The sequence below is a fragment of the Haliaeetus albicilla genome, chromosome 11, assembly GCF_947461875.1.
Source record: "Haliaeetus albicilla chromosome 11, bHalAlb1.1, whole genome shotgun sequence".
Taxonomy (NCBI): domain Eukaryota; kingdom Metazoa; phylum Chordata; class Aves; order Accipitriformes; family Accipitridae; genus Haliaeetus; species Haliaeetus albicilla.
Window position 1 is genome coordinate 13,132,225 of NC_091493.1, and position 27,766 is coordinate 13,159,990.

The 27,766-nt window shown below is 37.0% G+C and overlaps 1 protein-coding gene and 1 long non-coding RNA gene across 4 annotated transcripts in view; one reads left to right on the forward strand and one right to left on the reverse strand.

Moving 5' to 3' along the window:
- LOC138687704 (uncharacterized) overlaps positions 1-27,766 on the forward strand; it is a 44,907-nt gene that overhangs the window by 11,191 nt on the left and 5,950 nt on the right. For 2 of the 3 annotated variants that reach the window (XR_011326821.1, XR_011326822.1), the window contains exons 2-4: positions 17,408-17,559; positions 22,971-23,097; positions 26,190-26,276. This is a non-coding gene — a long non-coding RNA (uncharacterized lncRNA). The remainder of the gene's footprint in view (positions 1-17,407; positions 17,560-22,970; positions 23,098-26,189; positions 26,277-27,766) is intronic. The other variant, XR_011326823.1, reaches the window with a different exon arrangement.
- Positions 548-27,766, reverse strand: part of RET (ret proto-oncogene) — an 89,224-nt gene continuing 62,005 nt past the window's right edge. Inside the window, exons 10-20 of the mRNA XM_069796181.1 lie at positions 27,270-27,389; positions 25,424-25,680; positions 23,510-23,657; positions 20,140-20,247; positions 18,373-18,587; positions 18,142-18,264; positions 15,167-15,237; positions 10,979-11,116; positions 8,927-9,026; positions 7,132-7,279; positions 548-5,249 (exon numbers count right to left, since the gene is read on the reverse strand). Coding sequence (XP_069652282.1) covers positions 5,092-5,249; positions 7,132-7,279; positions 8,927-9,026; positions 10,979-11,116; positions 15,167-15,237; positions 18,142-18,264; positions 18,373-18,587; positions 20,140-20,247; positions 23,510-23,657; positions 25,424-25,680; positions 27,270-27,389 — 1,586 coding nt within the window. The 3' untranslated portion in view covers positions 548-5,091. The remainder of the gene's footprint in view (positions 5,250-7,131; positions 7,280-8,926; positions 9,027-10,978; positions 11,117-15,166; positions 15,238-18,141; positions 18,265-18,372; positions 18,588-20,139; positions 20,248-23,509; positions 23,658-25,423; positions 25,681-27,269; positions 27,390-27,766) is intronic.

The window sequence follows — 27,766 nt, forward strand, 5'->3', positions numbered from 1 at the left end:
TAATACCTGCTTCTGTTAATAACAATCTCTTGCAGAGAGGGTGAGAAAAATGAAGCTGATACAGCAGGCTTTTTCCCCCCCTCAAGTCTCTAACTTTATGCTTTATTTGTATATCATCTTGTAAACACCAGAGGAAATTTACACAAAATGCTGGGCTAACCTAAGTTCCCATGGGGACTTCTGCAGGTACCAGGCTGACTGCACTTACCCCTTAACTACAGACTAGGCAGGCACAGTGACTGGTTTTACCTTCATAGCCTACTCACATTTTAAAAATCTGTGTCTATGCACAGACATATTCAGTAATTCTAACTATGCAACTAGTGATTCTTCCACTACATCAATATTGTGATAAAATAAGCATCTTTTTATATTGAAGTTTTGAGTCAAGATTTGCCCATTGGCTATACTTTCCATTAAAATCAGCAAAGGTTTATCAGGGACGTAATGGGAGACGACCTAGGTCAAAGCTGAGTGCTTTGTGAAAACCCAATCCATTTTTATATTTGGGAGCCAATAAAAAAAACCCAAACCAAACAGAAACACCTACTGTAAATATTACTATTTATTCAAAATATGCACATTACTTGCTATCAGTGTAATGGTGTGAACCTCTACAAACTTCTGTGCTTAGCTGATTAAATGGAAAGCTTTTCTCGTGGCAAGGTAAAAATGCACTTAAACCAGTTATCTTATATGTTAATACACATTTGCTTATATCAGCAAGGATAGAATCAAACTCTCGGTCTGATATCCAATGACAACAATCATTACATTGTCACTGATTTAAAAAGTTACTAATTTTTTTAACTACCTTGGAGATGAACACGCTTTTCTTTCATTCTCTTTTCTAACAGAGAAACTTAGAAAGTTATTTCTTGACATATAAAGTACAGCTGCAATGCTCTTAAATTGTTCATACCATTTTGGATTGGCCTGTAATCCATATGAACGATGAAGTTGGATTTTTATGAAATGTACCTCATTAGCCCAAAGAAAGAAGCTAATTATTTCAGATGAGCTTAAGGGGAGGTGTACTTGTCTGTACTTAGGTAGGCAAAACCTTTTTACTTAATTTCAGAACGTTACCAGCAAAATGAACTTCCATAACAGCTCAAAGAAATACACTGTTCGCAAGAAATTTGTTGTGTTGACATACTATGCAACCCTTTATAAAACCAGGTAAAACCAAAAAAACAGACCCTGAAAAGAGAGGAACTATTCATCTTCTCAAAATGCATTAAGAGTATGTGTATCTCTGTTGTAATTGGAAGACGCAGGTTGCTGTCCCAAAGAATTGGAAATGAGAAACAAACATGAAACGCAGCTTACATGAATAACTCATCTTTACTGAAGTACTTGATAAATACTGAAAAATATTTCATTCACTGTCTCTTCTAGATATACATTAAAGATATATTTGCGCTTACCTGTCTTCCAGTGTCTAGTACCTACTTCTAAATACTGCTTCTAGATAGACAAGTTACAATATTATGTTAGGGATGAGTAGACCTGAGCTATTGCTACTTTGTCCATATTTTGATAATATCTTTTGTACTTTTGCTAGCAGACTATTGGGATATTTGATTTTAGACCAGTAAATATTTATGAATAATTTATTCATGAATGATCCCACCAACTTCAGAGGGGCTACTTAAATTATATGAAGTTAGATGCAGCAGACCTGAACAGCTTAGGTTTTCTAATTAAGATTTTACATACTTTTATATATCTTTAGGGAATCATATGGTTCTTTTTCAGAAAGATAGCTTAGGCTGAAAAAGTCAAACCATTCATCTCACCGTGGACAATCTGCACCTTGTTTATAGGGAACATTGCCTGGTGCTACCTAGGAGCTGGTGCTGCTGAACGTCATCTTTAGTATTTTTTTACAAATTTACCACTGTAGCTGCAGTGAGAGAGAGGGCTTTTAGGTGGGCTGAGTTTTGACATAAAGCATTTCAAAATTATAAGTAATTTCTTTGAACCTTTAAAAGTTACAGTAGAAATATCCTTTTTAAATATACTTTGAGGCTTGTATTATTCACATAAGATTGATTATAAAACATCAAGGAATAGAAACTTGCTTTTACTGTACGTATCTGAGGTTTACTTAGGTCCAGTTGAGTGTACCATAGAGATTAATGCACATTTTGCATGACAAATTGTAGATAAAACCACATGATTTAAATCCTATGTACCTCATATTCACAGGACAAGATTTTTAAAAATTTCTATTATATGAAACAGGTTAACATCTGCAGATTAAAATCTGCAACCTCACAGTAGATTTTCTGAGTATCATACCTCTGGAAAAGTTTGTAAAAACGAACGTTACAATAACTTCCTTGTGCTGCTGTAATGACTGGAAGGACACACGAGATTCACCCTCTCCCCCATCTGTCACAACTGAAAGCACAGACCAGGTAAACCATGTCATCTCTGCAGATATTTAGAAAAGGCTGGCAGAAATTTTTAGAAAGTTATTCCCTCCAACCTGTGCATTTAGGTGAGTCATTTGTTCCCTTCGAATTCACTTTCCTCAGGGCAGCCAAGTGCGTAAGTATTTCTGGCACCAGTGGAAATAATCATCTGCAGTATCACTTTTTTCCCCACATGGGGAGTACGTGTACTCTCTCATGGGGAACTGAAACAAGATTGTCACCATTATGACTAATGGCAACACAGAACAAATAGGAAGCACTTCAAGGGAAATATTTACAAAAATAGCCTACACAGAGGACATAAGAAGCTTTCCAATCATGAGTGAATACTTGAAAATAATAATCTATTCCTTACCGACATTCATGAACAGAAAGGGAGTCAAAATTAGCTGGATTATGAAACACTTGTAAAGAATTTTTCATTAAGCTGCACTTAATGCAGGTAACTGAGTATGGCAACTATAATTATGAACAGTGTATGTATTTTATATGCAGAATCTATGTCCGGTAACATAGGTGACAATAACTATTAGTGAAATTTTTCACAGCAATTAATGGTTGAAACAACATTGACTCATGCTGGAAGTCTAAAATACACAGTACTTTCTGCATCCACTGGTTATTTCAGCATCACTTACTATCCCACTCACCTACTGTACAGCAATGTTGTTGCAGGGCTTTTCAGGTTAGAAACTGAGTGCTTCACATCTCCCAGCTGAACACTTGCTGAGATAGCTGATAAAAAGAAATTCTTAATTTAAGGAGGAATTAAAAAAAAAAAACAAAACACAAAAGTCTTAATGCCTTGATTGCTCATAGGAAATAAAGAATTCCCATTTACAGACATCAAATAAAGGAAAAGGACTGGACAAAGCAAAAAGTTACCACAAGTGCCATTTTTCTCTCCATTTTTCATAGATCTCCAAACAGAAAAAAAAGCCCATATAATGGGCTTAATTTTCAGTGCCATTTATTTTAAAAGTATGCATGCTGACAGTTGTGTCATGCCAGTGAAGATCACCGATATATCACAACTGAACCCCTTCTGTATAAATAGCTACATCTGTTTATCGTACATAAGCATTATGGAACATGGCAAATGTTTGTACAAAGAAAAAGTCACTCTGCTTAGTGCTTGTCCGAAACCAGGACAGGATCAAGTATGATATCCAACAGTGAAGTAGCTTAAATTCCAACACGGCACTTTATATCCCACTTTTTGTAAAATGAAAATCTGTGTTCGGGTTTTGGCAGTCTGACTCTCTTGTTTCTGAAATCACAGACTTTAATGGAAACATAAAGTTGATACACAAAACAACATCTGAAAACAGCTAAACTGGATTGTAAGTGACAGGAGCAAGCTTTGGTAGAATTGGATTATTTAGAATAACCATCACAATGCTAACAACAAGTCACTCGGGATTTACGTCCCAACATTTGTAGCAAACAAAAAGTTATCTTTAACCATATTAGATTACAAATAAAGACAAAAGTAGTGCTGATCATTTACTCTTCCACATCGAACACGACCCACAGTCTGATTGTTCTCCCAAATATCAAGTCAGTGTTGTAAGCACAACATTTTTATATTTCACCTTAACAAATTCCGATGACATTTTCCTTGGATAGTTTCATTAACAGTAGAGTTTTAGACCAATTTTGCTGTGCAAGTGTTGTTTACTCATGACTTTCAAGGTAATAGGTTTATTTGGAGTTACGTCATTGTCAGTGTTCTGTGCATGGCAGTGTATCCAATTTGGAGCTGAGAGGAGGACTCCAACCCACTGAACATGACTGCAACCGAAATCTCTTTACTTGAATTCAATCTAAAAATCCTGTACAGTCTATTTTGAACTCGTAAGAGGAATTATGATTGTACAAGATTGTACTTTTTAACATTAGTAAGACGTAGGTGATAGAAAGTAAATTGTGTCAGATGAACACTCTTGATTGCCATCAGTCTATACAGCTTATCTTGTATCAAATTTATCTCCATTGTGCTAAAGGTAAGAGAAGTTAAGACTAATAAAACAAACTCTCTTCTCATTAAGACAGACAATACATTTTACAAGACTTCAAATGTTGAATCTCAAGTCCTCTATTGAGTTACTTAATGTTTGCTTCCAAACCAAGATACAGGCTTCGTTAGTGCCAACATCATCGTAACACTTCTCATTTGATAGCAAGCTCAGTAATTTGGGAGCCTACTTCCCCCCTCCCTTCCATATATTGTTTGTGCTTCCTGCTTAGATCAAGTGGTCGTATGCTAACAGCCACTATAAAAGTAGCAGTTCAAGTACATTTTCACATCCAAGAAAGCTTAACACAGGATGGTTAGTCTAAAAAACAGCGAGAATGAAGTGCGAGGCCATTTGCAGTAAGAAGTTGCCAAATGGAACCATATGCAAAATGGCAATCTAGAAAGAAGTACTGGAACTACAACTCTTATCCAGCTTGATATGTTTTCTGAAAGGGGAAATCACCAATTATAGTCTTCAGCATGAATAACACACTTTAGAAACTACCAATAAAAGGGTTTGCCAATTTAAAAGTTAGTTGTTGATTGTACAAAGAACGAGCCAATGGACTTTCCATTCTTTGCATCTTTGTTCCCCTCAGGAGTCCATTACCTTTCACAAAGAAAATTTTAGCTATCAAACTTGTCCATAAATTTTGCCGCTGAGTGTGAAACCATCCAGTTAGCATATACACTATCATTTGCATATCTTGAAAACACAGAGTTAGTGCCATCGAATCTTGTGAGTGGAACGGGGCTCTCCTCAGGCCAGTTCGGGTATGACATGCCTAAAAATGAAAACAGATAATTTTTTCTGCACTGAAGAACCATAACTTCATGTGCAGACAGTAAGGCCCTTGGCAAAACTCCCTTCAATATTTTAAGCCAGTCCACTGGATTTTGTCCCAAATCAATTCATATAAATGATGTTTCAAAATCCCTGAAGCACAAATTCAGATGTAGGCAAAAACCCTGAAAAAATAAAGTGCTTACTTGATAAAAAATTATATGCATGCACGCACATGTGCATAATAAAAAGCTAATAATTTTTCTTCTGATGAGCCTCCAACTTTCCATAATTTTCTTTTTTAACAATCATGTAGCAATATATTGCTTTGCAAGAGGAAGTTCTTGCTGTACAGGAAGTGCTCCAAGAATTAATAAACCTATTTGGGACAGGATCCAAAGTCCATTCCAATGACTGAGAGTATTTCCATTTACTTAAATGGGCGCCTTTCCGTTGGCTTCAGTGAGGTTTTGGGGACACTCTCACACCCTCACCAGGGATCCCCTGCTTAATTTTAGGAAATCCCAGGAGCACAACTGAGTATCCTGAGCACTCCTGTCTTGATTCCGCATTTAAACGTGTATTTCAGGCATGTAATTATTTGCATTGAGTCCAGTAACTGCTTCTCAGTTTAGGCACAAGTGATCAAAATGGAAGCAGAGTGCTTAGCACCATGTTGATCTAGCTGTACAAGCAGAGAACCATACCAGGGCCAAGATTTTCAAAAACAGAAATCGGATTTTGTTGCTTATTAAGCATTCGGCATCTGCCATCAACCTCGGTGGCAACTCTTTCTGTTACTGCATTCTTTTAACAATCTGGCCACTAAGTGCCACAAAGTGAACGTGAGTTGGGGGAACCTATTAAAGAAAATTATAGCTAGGGTATAGATCAAAAATAGACCCAAAGCCATGTATTAATGGCAACTTCTAAGCTAAAAGATCCAACTTTTCAAAAGTCATACTGCTTGAAGAATGAAAAAAAAATCTGTTGTTAGTAAATATCTAAAAACATGTAGAATATTTAATCAGGAGACAAAATGTAGGAGTTTTGGCAAGAACCATTTTTACTGTCCATCTCACCATCACAATATGAAAGCATATGTTCTTTTTAAAAACACTTGCTACATCATTCAATCAAGGTTTAGTACTGACATTTTCATAATAAATCAAAGGACGTGAAAACAGCTGAGTGTATTTTCAAAATGCCCACCATTAATTCAATTTGCAAAGGACTTTACATGTTGATTTAGTCTGTATATAATACTTATATACAGTATTTCTACCTTCTGTATATAATACTCTGGTTTCATTCTATGATACATTAAATAGACATTTCAGCTTATGGATCCAGAATGCATTAACAGCAGCTGAAATTTAGAAATCCATATTGATAAAACGAAAAATGTTGCAGATGGGTGCTATCCTTGAGCTATGGCAAAAAACAGCATTGGAAAAGAAAAAAAGTCTATTGCTTAAATTAGAGGTGCAGAATCTAACATAAATGTTCCTAGCCTCCCCCAACAGGATAGTTGAATTAGATACTCATTAGCATTTTATATTTCCCCTGAGAATACTTCCCTGATCTTTTTTTCTTTTACTGTATGATATCTAGTCATTTTACTTATTTTCACATCCTTTTAAAAACGTTTATTTTAAACACCGCTGCAAAATGACTAAAGGATGATCCTGATGCAAACTTTGACATTTACCAAAAGAAAAAACAAACAAACAAAAAAACCGAAAAGAAGCTTCCAAGCAAATTTTGATTGGCTTCATTCAGACAAGAAACACTGTAATGGGGTTACAGAGTCTGAGAACAGTGCAGAAGAAAAATCATTTTTTTGTGTTGCTAGAATCTAGTAAATGCATGTGAAATTCTACCATAGAGTTTGTTTTCAATCCATGTGGAAGGGAGGGTTCGAGGGAGGGGAGCATTATTACAGTCCACGAGTGGTGTCTCCTCTTCTGAGAGCCCATCATCATAAAGTAAGGAATCAGAAGGTGTGGAAGCCGCAAGATCTAAGTAGTCCTAAGAAGTGAACACAGAAAAAGCTGGGTTAACGTATGTGGCAGTGTTGCTGGTTGCGTATAAAGGCTAAATGTGCATCCGGTTTCTTTAAAACAAGTAGCTACAGACCCCACTGCATTTGTCTTTTGATAGTACCTCTGGCACCCGCATAGGGTCTCCCTTTCTGCAACCATAGCATCTCTGGAAGTACCTGATTTGCCAGAACACTAGACATGCTAGAGACACACAAATACTTCCCTTACTTAATTCAGTAAAATAACCAAGAGGTTAAAGGGCTGTGCTAGCTGATTCGTTTGACCTTCAGTTTCTGTTATGCCCGATAGACACGTATGCCTGAAATATAGATAGATAGATAGATACCTATACGCACTTAAAGGAGAAGGTACTCAGATCTTTAATCATTTTACAAAAGCTATTACATAATCATGTATAAAATTAGTTGTGTAAATATTGCCAAGTAAAGCTTTTGCTGCTGCTGTTCTAAAACTAAATATTTAGGTCAACCATAAGAATTGATAGGTTTTCATCTATGCTGCTGAATTGCTTTGATGCAAAAAAAAAAGGTGAAGCATTTTCAACTATCTAAAATATACTTTTTCCTTTCAAAATGGACTTTCCTTTGCAAATTTACTGAAATTAAACTTTAAAAAGGTAAAGCTGCCCAATTTTATAAATTGAAAAATCTTCAGAATTTTTCATTCAGGAAGGCAAGGAGAAAAATGACTAATTTGTCGAGCGCTATTTTGGATTGTCTTTGGTTTTAATGATGAAAATTTCAGAAAACATGCCAGCCTCTGTATTACAAGTCTGTCACTGGACATGTAGATTGTTTGCCTACCAGTTCTCAGCAGCTTTAAGTTAGTGGCTGACAAGTCAGAGTGATTTAATGTACAGCCTATACCTTTCACTTTGCCAGTTTTAATTTAGAACTTATTTTACTTTCACATTCTGAACGAAATTGTTCACATTTGTTTATTAGTCCCTTTTGCACCCAATGTAAATTCCATCCCATTCTCAAATCTGATAACGGTCACAGTATTTCCTCTGTTTTTCATTTGTAACTGCCTCCCTTCCCATAACTAGTAGATATTTTTTTTTTTTAAATTACGTGTTTATGGACAAGTAGGAACATATACATTTTTTAAATATATGCAACTTGGACTTATTTTTAGACCTCAGCATCCATTCATTCAAAGAAAGTCTATACAGGATTATAACAGTTTTAAAGTAATTCAGAATGGTGGAATCATACAGCTTTTGTATCTCTGTTGCTATCATCATGTAACTAAATCAGATTCAAGGAAATACTGCATTCTTCTAGTTCTAGGCTTCCTAGGGTTATATATTCAGGAGTGCAATTTAGGAGTAACTTTTCACAGTAATTTTTAATTTTTGTTTTTAAATTAAAGAAACCAGACAGATTAAGGATAACTCATCTGCATTTAGGGTTGAAGTCACCAAAGCCACTATATGAAGTAGCACTGCTTTCAAAAAACTGGATGCATTTGGAAGAAACTAGATATGTAAATGCTTCAAAATTTGATGAAAAGTAAATTACTTTTTAAAAAAAAAAAAAAGCATAGTTCTCTATATTCAAACTCAGAGGATCACAAAAACTTTCTAAAACTCATGCTTTCCCACACTTACCCTACTCTTCACCATCATTTTCTCTAGTTCCTTGCTGATCTCAGCAAACGTTGGTCTTTTATCGGGTTCTTGCTTCCAACAGCGCAACATCAGGTTGTACCTGTGACCCGCCGCAAAGTGAAAAAAAACCCCAAATTGTTAGAAGTGGGTCATGCTTCTGTGGAAATAATTTATAGTATTGAAGTTGAACTGTGGCATGAAGGCCATCCACAAGTACATCAATCTTTGTTGTGTGTTCTGTTAAACATTCCCTTGAATCAACAACTGACATTCAGAAGAATGGGCTTTTACTTTCATCAGTCTTTATGAGCTTAAATGATGATGCACTTGGCTGTCCTTGAAGGACTGTAGTCTTAGCTTTCTTTCATTATTTTCACTTTATCAAAGGACCACCTCATGTCTAGGCAGCATACCAGATTTCTAATTGATTTTGTTTGCATATGACACTGAAGAAATTTGCATATCATCACGGATGTGCATATCTCAACCTGAAAAACTCTGCTGCTATATCAGAAAGTAGAATTTTGTTCTTCATTTGTTTACATTCTGAAAAGTTTCTGTAAACTTTTCTTCAGTGAAGCCTAACCTAAGACCATTTGCACAAACTAACATTCTTTTGATTACTTCTATTATTGTTATTTTGATTATATCTATTCTTATTCTGTCTTTAACTGCCTTCTATAGCATACAGCACGGAAACAAAAGGGAGCAGAATTAAAGTTTTATAGTTGAGTGACTATCAGACAGACAATGGCCAAGTTCTGGATGTGTAACTCTCCAACCTGTACCGTTCACGTTATTTTTTTCTAACTCAAGTGTTTTCAGGACTAAGTGATCTAGTCACAAAAGTACTCTAATTGTGGAAATAGTTGCCTACAAGAACTATAGCAAGCTATTGAAAAGCATTGCATTTTTTGCCCTCATCTGTGATCTCTCTCTTACTTAACTGGGTAAAGCAGAGAATGCAATTTAAGAAAAACAGTCCTTGAACTGGGCTCTCAAAGGCTGTCAGAAAAATTTCTGAATAATCCAGAAAAAATCTGAACCAGTCAGGAAAAACATGATGTGGCTTGAATAAAAAAAAGAAACGCAGATGTGGTCAGCTTGCCTAACCTAATAATTATCAATGAAATAACATATGTTTGAGGAATGAAGTCTTATTCCCTGTTGAGATGAAACAAACAAAAAAAATTCAATATTAAGTATTTGCTAGAGGATATTTGCCAGTGACACTTGTAAACTTCTACCCTGCCCTAAATTCAGAAACGCTTAATGTTTTTTCTCTGTATATGGTATTAAAAAAAATAAAGTTATAGTATTTATACTGTATTTTCTCACCCCAGATGTGGGCAAAGCATGCTTCACATTGAAAATTAGTCAAAAGAGATGTCAGAGTGATTATAGCGTGGTAACCTTCTAAAAAAAAAAAAAAACAACTGACCATGACCAGATTTGCAGGCTGAACATATAATCATGCCTCATCTCCAAATGCCATGGAAGAACCACAGAGAGAAGATATTTCACGTTGAGAGTGTTTTAATAAATCAGCCAATAAAATATGAACTGTCTCCAAACAGAAAAGAAAATGCCATGGGCTTATCAAGTCACAGAAAATTTGTGTCTTCTAGGGTATAGATTTCTGGGTCAAGGTATCATTTCTCCTATGTAATGCCAGGACAACTAATAGACAATGACTGTGGATGGAACATCTATCTCATTTGAGGAAAAGTACTGAAACATTTTCTTGACTATTTCAGCTACCACTGTTTTATGAAATTCTCCTTCTCCCTCCACCCTCAAAAGTTTTGAATATTCAAACTCTTTTAATTGTTTGGCAAGTGTGTTATTTGGTATCCTACACATATTTTGGCAATTGTTTTCCTGCACTTAACTGTTCACTAGTTTCATTACATTCTTTTGAGCACTACATATTTTGATTATACCTCCGAAATATACAGAATAGTATTTATGTGGTATTTATTTAAACCTTTTTTTTAAATGTATTTATTCAAGAGATGTTTTATGAGTCTAATCAGATCAAGAGCTACTTACATTTCTTCACTGCAGTTTTCTGGTCTCTCCATTCTATAGCCTGTTTTTAGGAGGTTAAAAAGTCTTTCAGGAGCAATACCTGGGTAGGGATTGCCTCCCAAAGTTACAATCTCCCATAGCAGAACTCCAAATGACCACCTGAAAAAGAGAAAATGAGTTTTTATTTAGAGTGGTAGGTTTCAAGAGCTTAGTGTGGCTTTCACCTAACATATCTCTTTCTAGTGTTTTGAGAACCCAACTGAATTCAAGACATTGCTGAGCCAGAGGGGCCGTACAGATGCATACAGGGCCATCCTTGTTCCCAAATACCTTCATTAAAAGATTAGCAACCAAGACAATAGAGATAAGCGATACCCCTCTTTTATTCATTGACAAAAGCTAACTGTATCCTGGGAAGGCCCATCTTCTCTAGACAGCAGAAAGATAAAGTCTTTCCCATGGTGGCCCAGCCCAAAGGCTTGTTCCTCTTTTGTACAGTGCTCCTGGAGGTGCCTCTCTTTTTCCTTTGGCTACAGAGGGAGTCTAACCTTCCTAATTAGCCCTTATAGTCCTATTCAGAAATAATTGTCTAAATTACACAGGCTGGCTCAACCAGTTACCGACAGATTGGTTTGCTGTCTTGACTGTGAGATGGTGTTTCTTTATATGCACAATGTGTTTATTTCAATCATAAGCAGCACCCTTTGATTTCAGCTGGTCTGTTGGGCCATTTCAGTGATTCAGGACTTAATTTTCTTCTTAAGAGTTGATGAAAGAAGAGGAAGGAATTTATCTGGGAAACACCAAATGCCTAAAATATAGTTTAACATAGAACAGAAGACAGAAGAAACTCTTCTGAAATGAAGAGAAGAAATGGCAACTTTTTTAACCTACTTTATTGATGAGCTCAAACAGAAAGACCTTGCTCAATGGGTTGGAAATATTTAGACAGATTAACTTCATTCATTTTTGGAGGGCAGGCCAGGAGAAGAGAGGCAAAAATGTTTTTCTTTCCTTAGCGGAAGGCTTTTTGGAGACACAAAGAAGCTACAAATTTACTCTGAACCTGCTCAACTGACAGAACTGCCAAAATTTGGATGTTCAAAATGAGGGAAACCAGCCAACGCTGTTTCATTCAAAGGGGATACCCAATGGGATGCATCTGGAAACAAAGTTACATACAATTTATGACAACTGTTAGCTTTTGTGCTCTCATCCTTGGGTCATTTCTGTGAAAACTCCACTTTTAAGAAGATTTTAGGACGTGTTACACACCTAATGCCAAAGAGCAGTGTCTAATTCCCTTTGAAAATTCCATCTCAAAATGTTAGCCACAAGCCTCACCTCCTGTCTGACTACATTCTACCTGTGCTTCTCACATTTTAAAGAACAATGGTAACCCTAAAAGTACACCAGTAAAACTTCCAAAATGGGCAGAGAAGCCAAAGTGAGTCTTACACAGTCCTCAGTGGTATGCTGCCATTTTTCTCCCTAATGCCATTCATGGAATTAATTTTTAATCACTCTGCACATTCTTGAAAGCTAATGAATATTTACAGCATTTTCATATACTTTATTAATATACGTCCTCATACCCTTTTTGAAGCCAATTATGCTCTGCCATCAGGTTATAATTCTGTCCATGATTAATTCAAATAAACTTTGTAGCGTGGCAGGTTTTATTTTTAAAATCCACCTCTACTGCATAAGAGGAATTTTACAGAATATGGAAGGAGGAATCAGATGAATAATTTCTCAATTAAAGTTGTTTAGTAAATGGGCATATTAGAATAGAATGCTGTAGAATGCTGCAATGCTTTCAAATCATTACACAAATTAAGTACTATGGGAGGAGAAATGGGAGATGAAAAATTTCCAATTGTCATATGTTTATTGCTGAATAAAAATGTGATCAGAAAAAGCCAAGAAAGAAAAATATGTGAAGAGGAAGACAGTAGGCTAGCTTTCCACTGATGTCATCGACTTCTGAAGCAAAAATGGGATTTTGTGAATGCTGGCAAGTGATACTGCTATTAAGCACGGCTAACCACTAACTACACAGAAAGGCTTTAGAAGGAAGAGGCTGGAAAACAGAAACACGGAGTATCAGAAAAAAGAGCATATTGGAATGGTTGTTGAGTATATTAATATATATGTTCACCTAAAATATAATTGCATCACCATGAACAACAAAGAATATTCATAAAATAGTATTTTCAGTGAGTGTAATTATCTAAAATAACAATCAATGCTGCAAAAAAGTACTTCATTTATCAGTTTGCTGCTGTTGGAATGGCATTCATAGAACCTAGCGCTGGAGAGGATTTGCTTTGCAACACTATGCATGTCTCGGTACTGTTTTGTAGGGACTTGGCTAAATTAGGAGTTGCTATATAACACTCTTCGATTACTTCATGTATAATAACATGAATAGTGAAGGTGACCTCACCAGTGAGTCAAAGGCACTGTGTAAGCATGGCAGATATTTAGACCTTTTACACCACTGTATTGAAGCAGACCTACAAAGAACAATGCAGTGCTCTGTTAAGAACACCTAATGCATCTCCAAGAAAGCTGGTAAATCAGCACAGCTTTACATGGAGATACTAATCCAGATCTGGGAAGCAGTAAAGCTACACAGCACCAGCATGCTGCCCAGGGCTCTGAGCTAGCTTGCTTGACGCCCGCTGGGCAATCTCTGCATGGCGTTATATCACATGTACAAGAGGTGGGCTCCTGGCCTTAATAGCAGCCCATCAGGAAAACAAACAGGGACGAATGGCATTGGATCCAGAAGATCAATCAACAATCAAAGAAGAGGCACTTACATGACAACACAATCTGTTCTGGCCCCAAACCATAGTGACAAATCTGTTTTGCAGAAAATTAAGAAATTAAAAATACGCTAAGAAGTTTTTAATTTAACAGTTCTCTGGGAAAAGTCATTGCAAAGAAGCAGGTCAGCACAACAGATGCTCTGAGGAGGATAAAAAGAGACCCAGAAAAACCTGTAAGCAGACCTAAGTAAAAGCAACATTCTCCTGAGAATTACCCCAATGTTTTTTCTTTTCTTACTCCAAGTGAAACAAAGTAAACGAAAATATTTTGGAAATTCATTTTGTAAAGAACTTCCAAGGCAAGCAAAATATTTTACTTCACTAAAACTGCTCTGACCTACAGAGAGAAGAGTAAAAAGTGAATGCAAATAATTTTAGAAGTACAACTCAAAAGGTTTCTATTTGCACATACTGCTGTTATCGAAGTGTTTTCCCCCAAAGTGAAACATCATTGAGATTGGTAGGTTTTACTTCATTTGATTTTAATGAAAACATTACTTTAGTCAGATCCTCTTTCAGGGGAAACTTGGAAGGTATGAAAATGCTACCTAGCAGAAAATCAGGCATATAAGTATAGCTGCTTTTACAGTCCCTTAGAGGTTTTTCCCCTAAATAAATAGTATGTAGTTTTACAGTGTCTGCCTGGTGACTAGTCACAAGCATCATTCATCCCAGAAAGAAAGAAATTAAAGTATCTTATCCTGAGTTAAACGTATACAAAAATTCCTCTGCCTGTCTCCTTGCCTATCAGACATGAAGACAGCTTAGCTGTGGTTGCTTTACCACCTAATCATCACAGGTGGAGATAAGAGCATATCCATCTTCAGGATCTCTGTTTTCCTAATCATGCAAATGAACTTGCATCTTTGCACTGGAACCAGAGTATTCCCCTAAGGTCTGAGCTGGCTGTCATTAAAATTAATTGGAGTTTTGTCATTGATTTCAATAGGAGTTAGGCCAGGAGTTAAATTCTTCTTCCTTTCTTCCTACCCCATCCCTCACCTGCCAGCAAGTGTTACAGACAAGTAATGAACAGCAACTGGGAAGTTTGGGTATGACCATTATCTTTAGCAAAGACTAATAATTTGTGTCTATATATTCAAAGGCAACCATGTCACATGAACAGACCCAACCCTTGTTGATTTCAACAGGAATTATGTACCTAAATACCTCTGATAATCTTTTTCTTCAGATTTAATTCAACAGCAAAAATCTTACGTATCATTGCCAGCGGACGGTGCCATCTAGGCTGTGCTCTTCACGTCTCCTTGTAAGAGTAGCAGCTTTGGCTACTATGTACCTTGTTGTGCTTCCTCCCTCATCTCCTTAAATAAGTACATACACCATAAAGAATGCAAGAATTTACACTTACACATCACTTTGTGTTGTATAGATATGATCAAATAGGGACTCTATGGCCATCCATTTAACAGGTATCCGACCCTAGGAGGAAAAAAAAGCAACAGTGCAATTACTGGTCAGACAATTAAGTTTCCAAGTGGAAAACCAAGGTTTTTATTTTCAAAACTGTAACAGATACTCTATCCATACTCTAATATGTTCCAGTGGACTGAATGATTTGGCATTTCATAAGAAAAACAGTGAGGAGAACAATTGTAAGAGCTTTTGAAATCACTCATTCGTTTCCTTCCACACACTTCAGTAATCTAATTACATACAGCAAGGTGGTGTGGGTTTTTTCCAGATGGCCACCAGTTAAAGTCAGATAAACTCAACTCTCCTTTTAACAAACACTTTCATCCAAAGAGTTATATTCTTCAGACGTGAACATCTGTCTTCCCATTGCTTTTGGGAAATGTGCAAATGCAAAAATGATGGGGAAAGATGATTAAAGAGAAAGAGCTATCTTGTTTATATCAGGGATGATGCATAAATGGAAGCACCTAGATGTTAAGATACCTTTGGTTTCAGAACTGTACCTGGACAGTCATATTTGGTTACTGGTTACTAAATTGAATCTACAAATTGCTACTTTCCACTGGCAGAAATTCACTGATGAAATCTGAGAAATCTGCCCCAGATATTCATGAAAAACTAGCTTTGCAAAATTTTCAAGATGTTTCATAACCTTCACAATATCGCTAGCATACTTGTTCTCATGAAAATCATATATATATATATATATGCAACAACTGTTTCAGTAGGATTTGAAGTTATCCTTCTTCCTCTCAATTTTTTCTTTTCCCTGTTTCCCTATGCAAGCAGACAGATGCTTGTTAGGTTCCAAGTAATACTCTGTCGACGCATGTCTCAGAAGTAAAGAGAAAATATCTATTCAGTACATCAACACCCCGCCAAATAAAATGAGACTGCTTTTATGTAAATGCATCATTTTTAAAATACAGAGCAACTGGTATAGATCAAAGTAAACCGCATACAGCAGAAGATAGCTAAATGAATGTGCAAAGCCCTTTTACGTATGATCATGTCTTCCAAAAGGTTTTTTTTCTTTGCAACTTATTTTGACTTAAGAAACATTCACACAAACTGGCCTGAAAAAACAGGGAAAGCTAAACTGAAAATTCACAGTATTTATGGAAATCTTTTCATTTCAATGCTAAAATTTTCACACACAAAAAATTCTGTTGGCAACTCTTTCGTATTAAGTCAAAGAGGGAACTGAACCAACACTACTCATCTTGGAAAGAGTCAATAAAAAGTAGTGTTAGTGAATGTCACAGTCTAGCTTGGGATTGACTTGTAAAAGTTCTGCTGATGTCGGTGCCACGTGGATGCAAACAGGCAGAAAGCAGAATTTGGCTTGCTGTATTTGACAGTATTTTTTACAAGAATAAATAAATGACAAGCCTTAACTTATCTTCTTGGTCTCAAAGTTATTATGCTCAAGAGTTTCTTTTCAGGAAAGTCGTGATGTGACTCAACAACTTGTCTTTCCATCAAATTTCCTTTGCACAGTCCTGCAGGTGAAACGTTACCATATGCTGAATCCTGCCAGGAGCACTGCGAGCAGACAGAACTGTATCTGGGCACCTGACAATAATTCACTGTGGCAGGCAAAATAGAACTGCTTTAAATAACCTCCGGCAGGTAGCATTAGCTCCTAATCTACCCTGACCTATGATGTACCATTTTGATTAAGATTTAGTATCTTTCAAACATTTGGAGGTATTTATTTGTAGGAGGGCTTTGCTTCAAGTCTTCTACATAGATGTGATCATTGCTGAAATTAGGATCTTTGTAGAAATTGTCTGCATTTTTTTCAACCCCTTGGGATTTTTTTGTTTATATTTTTAATTATGAATAGGAAAAGAGAGAAAAATGATGGGGTTTTTTGTTTGTGTTTTCAAGGAGTGTGATGAGGAACTGGATAAATGAGAGGGCCCACCTCATTTAAAAATGGGCTGCCCTCTACCTGTAAAAAAGGTTACTACTTCAAAGTTCCTGCAATGAAAAAAAAAAGGTGTCATTCTTCTGTATTTACATTAACAAAACATGCTATTTTTAAGCATCCTGTGTGAACTCTCTAGCCTTAAGAAAAAGAAATAATTTATTACCGTCTATTTGGCACATTGCTTTTAAAAAACAGCAGATCTCATCTTGTTTTTACGTATTGTCTTTCAATTTTTCTCAGGATCACAGAACCGCTGACGTGGGCAGGGACCTCACCCCTCTGCTCAGAGCATGGTCAGCCACAGCAGGTTTCCTGAGACTGTTTCCAGCCAGGTATTGAGTATCTCCAGGGACAGAGATTCTCTGGCCAGCCTGTTCCAGTGTTCACTCACTGTTACGGTAAAGAAGCTTTTTCTTTTCTTTAAATGGAATTTCTCATATTTAAAATAGCTCCCATTGCCTCTTGTTCTGTCACTGGGCCACAACGAGAAGAGCCTGGCTCTGTTGGCTGTATTCCCTCCCATCAGGTATTTATACATGTCAATAAGATCCCCTGAGCCCTCTTTTCTCCAGGCTAAACAAACCCAGCTCTATCAGCCTCTCCTCGCACGTCAGATGCTCCAAGGCCTTAACCATCATAGTGACCCTTTTTTGACTTTTATTAACTTTTACTTATTAGAAATAAATCGGTTTTGTTGACGAGTAAAAAAAAAAAGAGGTGGACGTGGTAATGGTGACTTAAATATGATATATCTTTTACATACATACATATATATATATATATTACTGTCCCACCGATTAAAGTCATAATTTTGCTTCATCTTCATCTTCATTTTTATTTCTTTAAAATAGAGAATTATTCTAACTTAATAAAAAATAGCTATTATTTTTTTCTTCTGTGCTCAAGTCTAGAGTATAAATTCATTCTCACTATTAGGTAATAATTCCCAGTACTGCTTTTAATATGCACTGTACCTTGCTCCTCTTGACATATGAATCTTCTTCATATACGTCACGGGAGAGGCCAAAATCAGAAATCTTCATTTTGCGCCCTTCTGCCACCAGTACATTTCTGGCTGCTAAATCACGATGGACGAGCTTTAGGAAGAAATCAACAAGAGTGTTTATGCTTCTTGTGGAGGAATCGACTGCTGACATGTCCGTCTATCACAAGGACATGCTCAGATCACTATTACGCTGCCCTACCTTCATTTCTGCAAGATACTGCATTCCTCGTGATATTTGCCATGCAAACGATATCAGATCTCCCATTGTTAAGGCTCTCTCATCAGGGTTATCCAAATAACTTGAGTTTCTGTTGCCATCACTACCCACGTAGCTTGGTCCTACTTTTCGACTTTCCCTGAGAAAACTGCGCAAGGAGCCGTATTTAGCGTATTCCACAATTAAATATAGTGGGCCTGAAATAAACAAACACACTGATAAGTAAACAATTAATAGATAATAATTTTAATTTTTTTCAAAAAAGTCTCTTCTAATCAACACATTGTTTTGAACAACCAGAGGCTCCAGATACCTCTGGCCTTTATGTAAAAGGCACTGAATCAGCCACGGAATACTTTTAGCTTACATCCTCTATGCAAAGGGAGTGAGTTTCAGCCTAAATCAAAGCAGAATTCAGGCTCTTGCCTATATTCCCTCATCTAGATCATCTGAGACTAAAAAGAGACAAACTTCTTAGAAATCAGATCTGTAAAACAGCCTAACTTGGAGAAATCTAAAAAAAAAAATAAAAAAAAAAATTCTGGAGTGTGTGATACTAAGCTCACAAATCATCTGCTAATTCCAGTGCTGTATTTAAGGTGCCTTTTCAGAGCACTTAGAAACATTCTGACATTTCAATCCATTAGTTTCTCCTCCCCATTACCCACATGAATAATACCCACTCAGTGCTTTAATGCTAGATACATTTGTCTGCTGTATCAAAGCCCTCCCACCTCATACGCTAATGAATTAGCTTGATATTTATTAAAAGCCTGTGACTCAGAAACAATTCATTTCCTTTGGGATGAAAAAATACATTGTACTGAAAAGAAAAAACCAAAACATCCCACCCCACTGGTCCATTACCTTACTAAGACTCAGAGATGACTCAGTCCTGAATTATATTCTCTGTCTACAACTAAAAGTGCCACTTGCAACAGAACTGGGTGGGCACAGAAGGCAGGCCTTTGCCCAAGGTTGCAACATGCATACTGTGCTCTTAGGCTGTGTAACTACAGATGCAAAAGGAAGAGGATGTTGCCATGTAACTTCATTTAAAATGAACAGCAATCATTCAGCTCAGTTCCTGTGCACAACAATGAAAATTTGCTTCACTGGCGATTTATAATACATATGTCTGAAAATTTTCCCCTTGAAATATACCTTTCAATGACTGTGGCTTTTAGCAACTATTTCACAACAAGAGGAAGACGATAGTTTTATGACAGAGGAGGAAAACTGAGTATCAATCTAACTATCCAGCTATAGTTTAACAAAAGGATCTGTAGGGGTTTGTTTTTGGTTTGGGTTTTTGGGGTTTTTTTTCAAAGGGAGATCTCATTCCTTGGCTCAAGTCTTAAAGCATTGTTTTAGTATGAATAACAATACTGAAAAGTCCATTAAACTTTAAATATAACCCATATTCAAAACCACTTACTGAGCATCAGCTTAATATAAAAATATATATTGATTGGAAGAGAATTGGTAGTAGATTGGTTAAATTTAAAATCGCTTCAGAATCAAAATGTGTATTGAAGAAAACCACAGGAAGAATGCTTAGTTACACTGAATTAGCATTTCCCCTTCCCCTCAAAAATTGCTTTTCTTATATGTCCCTCATTTTTTCAGCGAGCAGCAAATTTTAAAAGTGCTCAGCAATTATTAAGCAGCGGTCCAAACCCATCAATGAACTGCTCTTTATTTCCTTGCTTGACATTTTCATCTTAATAACAAGTTTCTAATATTTACCATCTTGACTGCAGGCTCCATAAAGTTTGATGACATGAGGATGGTTCACCTGTTTCAAAAGGTTGAACTCTGAAAGTAGATCTCGCAGCTCACTCTGGGAAGCATTTTCTGCAGAAAGTGTCCAAACACACAGTTGTGGTTAGGAAAGCGTTACTCAAGAGTTCTCTATGTACTGTCTGAAGTATGAGATCAACCATTTCTCCTGGAATTAGCAAGAGGTTGGAAAACTGTGTACTTTCCCACAGGGGAGAAACTTCACCATCTCCACTGTCCTGCAGTCATTCGTATCAACCAAGTGAACGGGACTGCTGCTGTTCTGGCGTGGTAACCCGCTCTAATCATCACTCTACCCTGATACAAATGACTACAGAAAGAGTAGGTCAGCCAAGAATCAGGACCAGAGTCTGTAATGTCTTGCAGATGCCGTGAAATTATTACAGACCTTTTCTAGTGTTCTGAAGCAATTTTTGAGGGTGAATCGGTGCAATCGAAGCTTCAGAAGCATAGGAAAGCCAAGATTTTATGTTGATCAAACAAAAAAAGACTCACTCAGTAAACTCCCATGATATAGCCCTCCTACTCCTAAATACATTTTCTGATGGAGTAAAAATCCACTAATCTATTGGCTTACACTTGTAGCACACATCCAAGTTTAGAGTTCAGAAGCTAAACCTACAGTTCAGATTGATTTTACTGGGAGACATGTATGCAGACTTCGCTGATGTCAGTGGGAATCATATGACAATATATAGCCCCTAGAGGCTTTCTTAGCCTTTCAATAATTTTGTTTTTGCAGAATTATTCTAACAAACTTCCTCTTTGAATGCACTGGGACTTGAAGGAGATCCCTAGTCATGAAGACACCATAGGTCAGAGATAACCCTTTTTCTACCTCGTTCTTAATCTCTCTGACACACAGAGCCTCCCTGGAATAGTTCCTACAGAGTGTCATTACTGGGGAGTTGACAAGTATGTGGTCACCTTTACTTAACGCTAATAAAAACCAAGCTCAGCTTCTGCTCTTTGGTACTGTACTGGATGTTTTTCCATAAAGGCTGTAAGCACCAAAGGATTTATTTACATATCCATTTAAAATATGTGTGCTAATAGTTTGCCCTGGTCATGATAATTTTTTATGCTGTTGTACTATACGTTTGCATTGGTACTATATGTTTGTATCTGCTATATATTATCTTATAGTCTGAGCCTGCACTCAGACTTCAGTCTTCTACTCCAGGGAGTACAATATCAGATGGTCTCTCACTACTGATAGGGACTACAAAAATATGCATTTATGTAAAACAAAAATGAACAATATCAACTTAAAACCTGTGAGAAAGTCCTATTTTTCCAGCTCTGGAACTGTGTAGCATATGCAAGAACAGAACAAAGTTCCCCGCGTACCATGCCTGTTTGTCTGCTGGAAAAAGTAACTTTGATAGTGCACAAATGGAGACAACTAGCTCTGAAGCTTTATGCCCCTTGTTTCTACGAATTGTGAATAATGTCTATTTAGGTATCGGTTGGTGTTTGCCCCTTTAATTTTATTGTAATGAGGGCATTTGTATCATGCAGGAGGTCAGATTTAATTCATATGAGAAAAGTGGAAATAATGGGCTGAAAAAAATTATCCCTCTGTTCCTTTAAACCTCCATCCATAGCTCCAAGACTATTTTGGCTCAGCTAATTACTTACTGCTCCTTCTTCCCTCCCCAGTAGATAACGCCAAGCTGACAAAGTAGGGAGAGTCCTACCCTGATCTGTTCTTAACCACAGATTGTGCCCATCTACTCAGCTCAGGCAGGAGATACCTTTTACGCAATAAGCAAGAGGCTTTCTCCATTAACATACTGGTATGCATACTGTTCCCTTTTAAAGATCAGGCAGCGTAGAGTCCTTACTACTTGGACAAATTACCCACTTTGCATCTGTTACAGGGAAAGAATGGGTGATGTTGGCCTGATCCAAAATAACCATCCTTTATATTTCCTGACAGTATTAATAAAGACCACTGTCAACTAACGCAGTGTTTCTTATACTTGAGTTGTCATGCGTTAACAGTAAAGTCAAACCGGTAACAACAGATAAATATTTGCAGAATGACAAATGTTCTCCACAGTCAAGTTGGAAAATGGAATTTCAGGTGACTATCTGCAATGTAATTTACATTACAAAGGGATTCATTAGAGCCTGAAGTATTACTGTAAACGTCAGATCAATTTATTAAATTAAGGTGCTTTAAAAAAAGGGTTACTCCTTCGCATTATCAATTCTGTCAGTTCTTTCCTTCATAATAGCGAGGGAAAGCTGAATGTTAAATTATCTGCAAGTAAAAGCAACATTCTTACTACTATGTCTTGGAATCTTAAGTCAGTCACACATTGTTGATGAAAATGTGCTAGAAAAAGCAGTGACACTAAGCGCACGAATAAATATGAAATAAAATAATGACTAAGACTGTTCTATTGATAATGATATAGAGGTCATTACTTGAGTATTATAATGGTTAACTACACTTCTGAAAAAACTTAGTTCCTAGACTTTCTCCATGTGACCTATTCTCCATTGAACCTCTTGCAATGCAGGCATGCACTTCATAATTCATTTATTTCTTTGGTAAAGTGATGGGATATGCAGCATCTTCGCTCTCAAGCAGCAGCAGATGTAGGGGTTTTTTTTAAAAAAAAACTTGCATATAATAGAAATGGTAATGAGAAGTATAACATTTTCCTATAAGGACATGTTTTTACTTAGAAGCAGCAGTGAATGGTTGAGCTCAAGGTCTCACATTATCATCTTAACATTATCTAGGCATACTTTGTCTTCCCCAGCTTTAAAGTCTTAGCGAAAATTGAAGACACCATGAGACGGCACTGGACTACTCAAGCCAGTTTGGCAGAGCTCCTCGTAAAAGCAGATCAGAAAGTATGAAAGTACATGGAATTCTCAATCAGAAGAGTAACTTAATAGGTCTGTTCTATCTCTTGACATGATTATAACATGATTTATTTTAAAGCTCTGTCAAAGAAAAGTGGGTAGAGGAAAAAAAAAATCAGAAAGCTTTAACAAACCCTTGCAATATTTCCATCAATGCCAAACAAAATTAAATACATTTGCTATGTTAAGACAGAGGCTCCTTGCACATCATTAATTAGAATTACTTGTGGAAATTACTCCCTTGGATCAATGTGATGCTAGCTCCCTAAAGTCAGAAATCTTTCAGAATATAACAGAATGCTGGAAGAAACAGAGGCTGTGACACTGGTTGTTTTTAGCTGACCTTTTACTTTCATGCTAGCCCCTCATAAAATCTGTTCAGAGGTTACAACAAATAATTTTCAAATCATTTCAGACCCAGATGGGAATGTACCTTTTAACATTTTCACCGCTACAGTGGTATAGCCAGCTCTTCCCTTGAGTCGGAATGCTGTTGCCTTGACAACCTTTCCAAATTCTCCTTCTCCAAGAGTCTTGCCCAGAACTAGGTTTTTCCGAGGGAATTCCCACTTTGGATCTTCCTGCAGGAGAGAAAAGGAACCCTATAAGATGAAGCAAGAAAAGGACTGGCTAGCTACACCCGAAGCATTAATGTTCAATAGGAGACCATTCTTCCAGAATAGGTACACTTTAGTGTATAATGTTTGGTTGCTCTTTTTATCAATATCAGTGTATTCCTATAAAAGCTTCTGAATCTCTAGGTATTTTGCAAGTGTTTTTTCCATTACCTTGAAAACACCTCCTTCAAAACAGGCTGTACGTGTAGTCTATGGATAATGGATTATATTTACAGGTCTGGGAAACTGGGTACGAAGGAAAAATAAAGTAATACAGGATAAGTGCTTGCTTTGAGAATAACTGAATATGTGACCTTGGACTTCACGGAGAAGTAAATCAGTTTTACTCACAGAATAAGGCTTTCCCTTAAGAATTCATCAGAGACAACAATCCTCCTTTTACAAAATTAGCATTATTAAGCCTTAAGGTTGCAAAACAATGACAGATTGTCATGGTTTAACCCCAGCCAGCAACTAAGCACCACGCAGCCGCTCACTCACTTCCCCCTGCCACCCAGTGGGATGGGGGAGAAAATCAGGAAAAGAAGTAAAACTCATGGGTTGAGATAAGAACGGTTTAATAGAACAGAAAAGAAGAAACTAATAATGATAATAACAACATTAATAAAGCGACAGCAGTAATGATAAAAGGATTGGAATGTCCAAATGATGCGCAGGGCAATTGCTCACCACCCGCCGACTGACACCCAGCCAGTCCCCGAGCGGCGATTCCCCACCCCCCCTTCCCAGTTCCTAAACTAGATGGGACGTCCCATGGTATGGAATACATCGTTGGCCACTTTGGGTCAGGTGCCCTGGCTCTGTCCCGTGCCAACTTCTTGTGCCCCTCCAGCTTTCTCGCTGGCTGGGCATGAGAAGCTGAAAATTCCTTGACTTTAGTCTAAACATTACTGAGCAACAACTGAAAACATCAGTGTGTTATCAGCATTCTTCAGATACTGAACTCAAACCATGGCACTGTACCAGCTACTAGGAAGACAATTAACTCTATCCCAGCTGAAACCAGGACACAGATGTACAAACCAGACAAGAAATTAAAGTAAACTAGAGCACAAGGTCTGTGAAGACCTCAATATATAACATTCAAATAGATATGATGCTGCCATATATGTCATAGAAAGCGGCAGTGTTTCTCTACCGTGTTGGTCCATTAAAATGCACCAGCTGGCAGGGATCCTTGGTAGTATGTGATTCAACACAGAAGAAACTAGCTTAAAGATATGATGGTATGACTTGGCAAAAATCCTTTAAATGTGGGTAAAACTGCCGCTCCAACTGACACCTGCAGTCTGTGTATCGGAAATCAGGAACGGATCTCAGTGGGGTTTTTTGTTTTGTTTTAAGCTTACCCTTGTAGTACTATGGCTCATCACAGAGGCTACAAACCCACTGATTATTAGCATTTAATTGGACAATGTTAAAGTAAAACCACATTACTGTCAATGCAGAGTTACATTTAGAAAAAAAACATCGGCTCAAATTAATGGAAGAATATATTGGCCTTATAGAGTAAATTATATCGTTTATCCAATTACTCATTAAGTATCTTCAGTTCCCTGCCTGTACACGTGATTTCTGATTTACTCATTTTAGTTGGGTATTTCTATGAATAGATTGCATTTCTATAACATTTTCTGCATGCATAAACAACATTCTTTAGGAACAAGACAGACATCAAAAAAGAGCATGCAAAATGACATCAGGCTTACTGGTATTTTAAAGGTGTCTACAGACACCTGGTTCTCCATGGAATCTAAAGAAGGCCGGCGGACGTTAGTGGAAGAATAACTGATGGGGTAGGACTGGGCTGGGCGCCGGAACGTCATTTCTGCGGAGGCAATAGGTGGCTTTGGAGAATTCTTGTGGTAGCGATGGATGAAGTAGGAAGAAAGCAGCACAGAGATGATGAAGGACAGCAGCACCGCCCCTGCTATCACAGTCTTGCACACGTCATCACATAGTTGCTCTGTGGACCAAGAAGAGCTTCTTAGAACTTTGCTTGTTGTCCCCTACTTCTGATTTGGCAGTGCATATAACATACACAGGTGTGACAGAAACAGAACTCAAAATAATTTAACAACCTAGAGGAAAACTTAATAGCTAATTCTCAATGAAATTTGAGAACTTGCAAATACGCCCACTGCCCCTACCAATTCTTTTTTTATTATTTTGGACACCAGCAGGTAATTGTTTGCCTAACTGCCTGTGTAAATGTAAGGATAGCTAGCTTGACCCCGTGTTCCTTATCTTTATAGATGTAGGCTACTTCTGACACTCTTCTTTAAGACCCAACCTACCATATATTGATCTTCTGATACCACTTATCTCTCTGGAGACCTACAACTGAATTTTGCTTGTGGACAACCATTTATGTTAGAGCTGTTCAACCCATCAAATAAAATTTTGTTCAAATATGAATTTAATTCATTATGTCAATTGTTAGATATTAAAGAATATTTCTCTTCATCTTTTTAGATTATAAGGAGACAGAATATTTCTGCCTTGTATTTAGCAAAATAATTGTTTCTGAAAACATTGCCCAATGCTGCAACTGCTTCTCAGGTAATATGCATTTTTTTCCTCCCCATTTACTACTTCCCCTTTTGCAGAAGCACTTTTAATATCTTTCTTTGGAAGCTAAGTTTCTTTAAGTCTAAGTGCCCCTAGACAGCATCCCTGAGGGGGGTAGCTTCCCAAAGACACTGTGAGATCCAAAATACTGTCCTTTGTGCTGTTGTTCATCAGATAATCCTGACTTCAGATACACAGTTAACTTATTTCTGAGGTAGGGCTTGCGGATGTAGCTAAGTGGAAACAGCACAATACCTTTATAGAATGGGGAGGAAAAAAAAAAGACAACAAAAGCAAAAGAAAAAAAATAACCAAGAAGCTTTAATGCTTCCTCTTTTTCCTATGCCTATAGAAAATTTACTCAAAAGAGCAAACTGAGATATATTCTAAACAATTCGGTTTTAGAGATGCAAAATATTTCGTGTTATGTTTGTTATTAGCAATAATAAAAACTATTTAAAAAACACATTATTTAACCCCCATCAATCTGTTTCAAACAACTGTGGAGAGCTTTTCAGTTTAAACAAAGGTCAATTTCAAAAGTAATCCACTCCTCCTAACACAATGGGTGCTGGATATCTCTGACATTTTGAAGCCGAGATTTTCAGAAATGATTAGGAAGCTGGAATTACTTGAAAGTAATAGAAGTCATTATTCTATGTCTCCTAGCTGTCTTTGCAAATATCAGGTGAGTCTCACTGAAATGCAAATGCTGCTAGAAATCAAAGGACGACCAACCTGTTTGTCCTGTAGTAATGGATAAAAACAAATCTTTAGCCAAGGCTAGAAATAACCCCCTCTGGAAATTTTCAGGCTCCATAGCGGAAGTCAAGGTGCCAGTTCTTAATTTTATATTAGCAGTCTCTGACCAAAGATATTGCTTATTAACATGCTGACGAGTTTAGATCATTGTATATATACAGATGGTAGGTACAGAGAGAGAAAAAGATTAATATGACAACAGCAGATAATGTTTAGACTTACCCTTGATATCATCTTTCTCACAGTAACAGTTCTGTCTCGGGAAGCAGTAACAAATCCCGTGTCCTGACTTAATTCCAAGATTTCCAATGCCTTTCCCATGACCACCAATAATGTTTCCACCTAATCAAATACAGACACAAGCTAAGATTCTCACATGTAGTTAAAGGAAAAAAAAAATAAGGCTCAAAGTTTTCCATGGGTGTATCCTAGTATGCATTTGAAATTTGACAGGGCAGCACAGTGCAGCAATAATGACAGGGATTCCTGAGAATTAGGGGAGAGTCTAAATTCTGAAATTTCTGAGATCCTGAAATGAGGGGACCTTGGACTGCTTGAACATTAGCCCTGATTAGCAGTTATTCCCATTATGGAAGACTGGATTAAAATTTATCTATAATAAAAATATAATAGTACTCTTTGCATTGCATAGTTGAGATACTTCCCAATTTCATGTACCCCTTAAAACCTTATACAGAATCCCATTACTTCATGCCAAA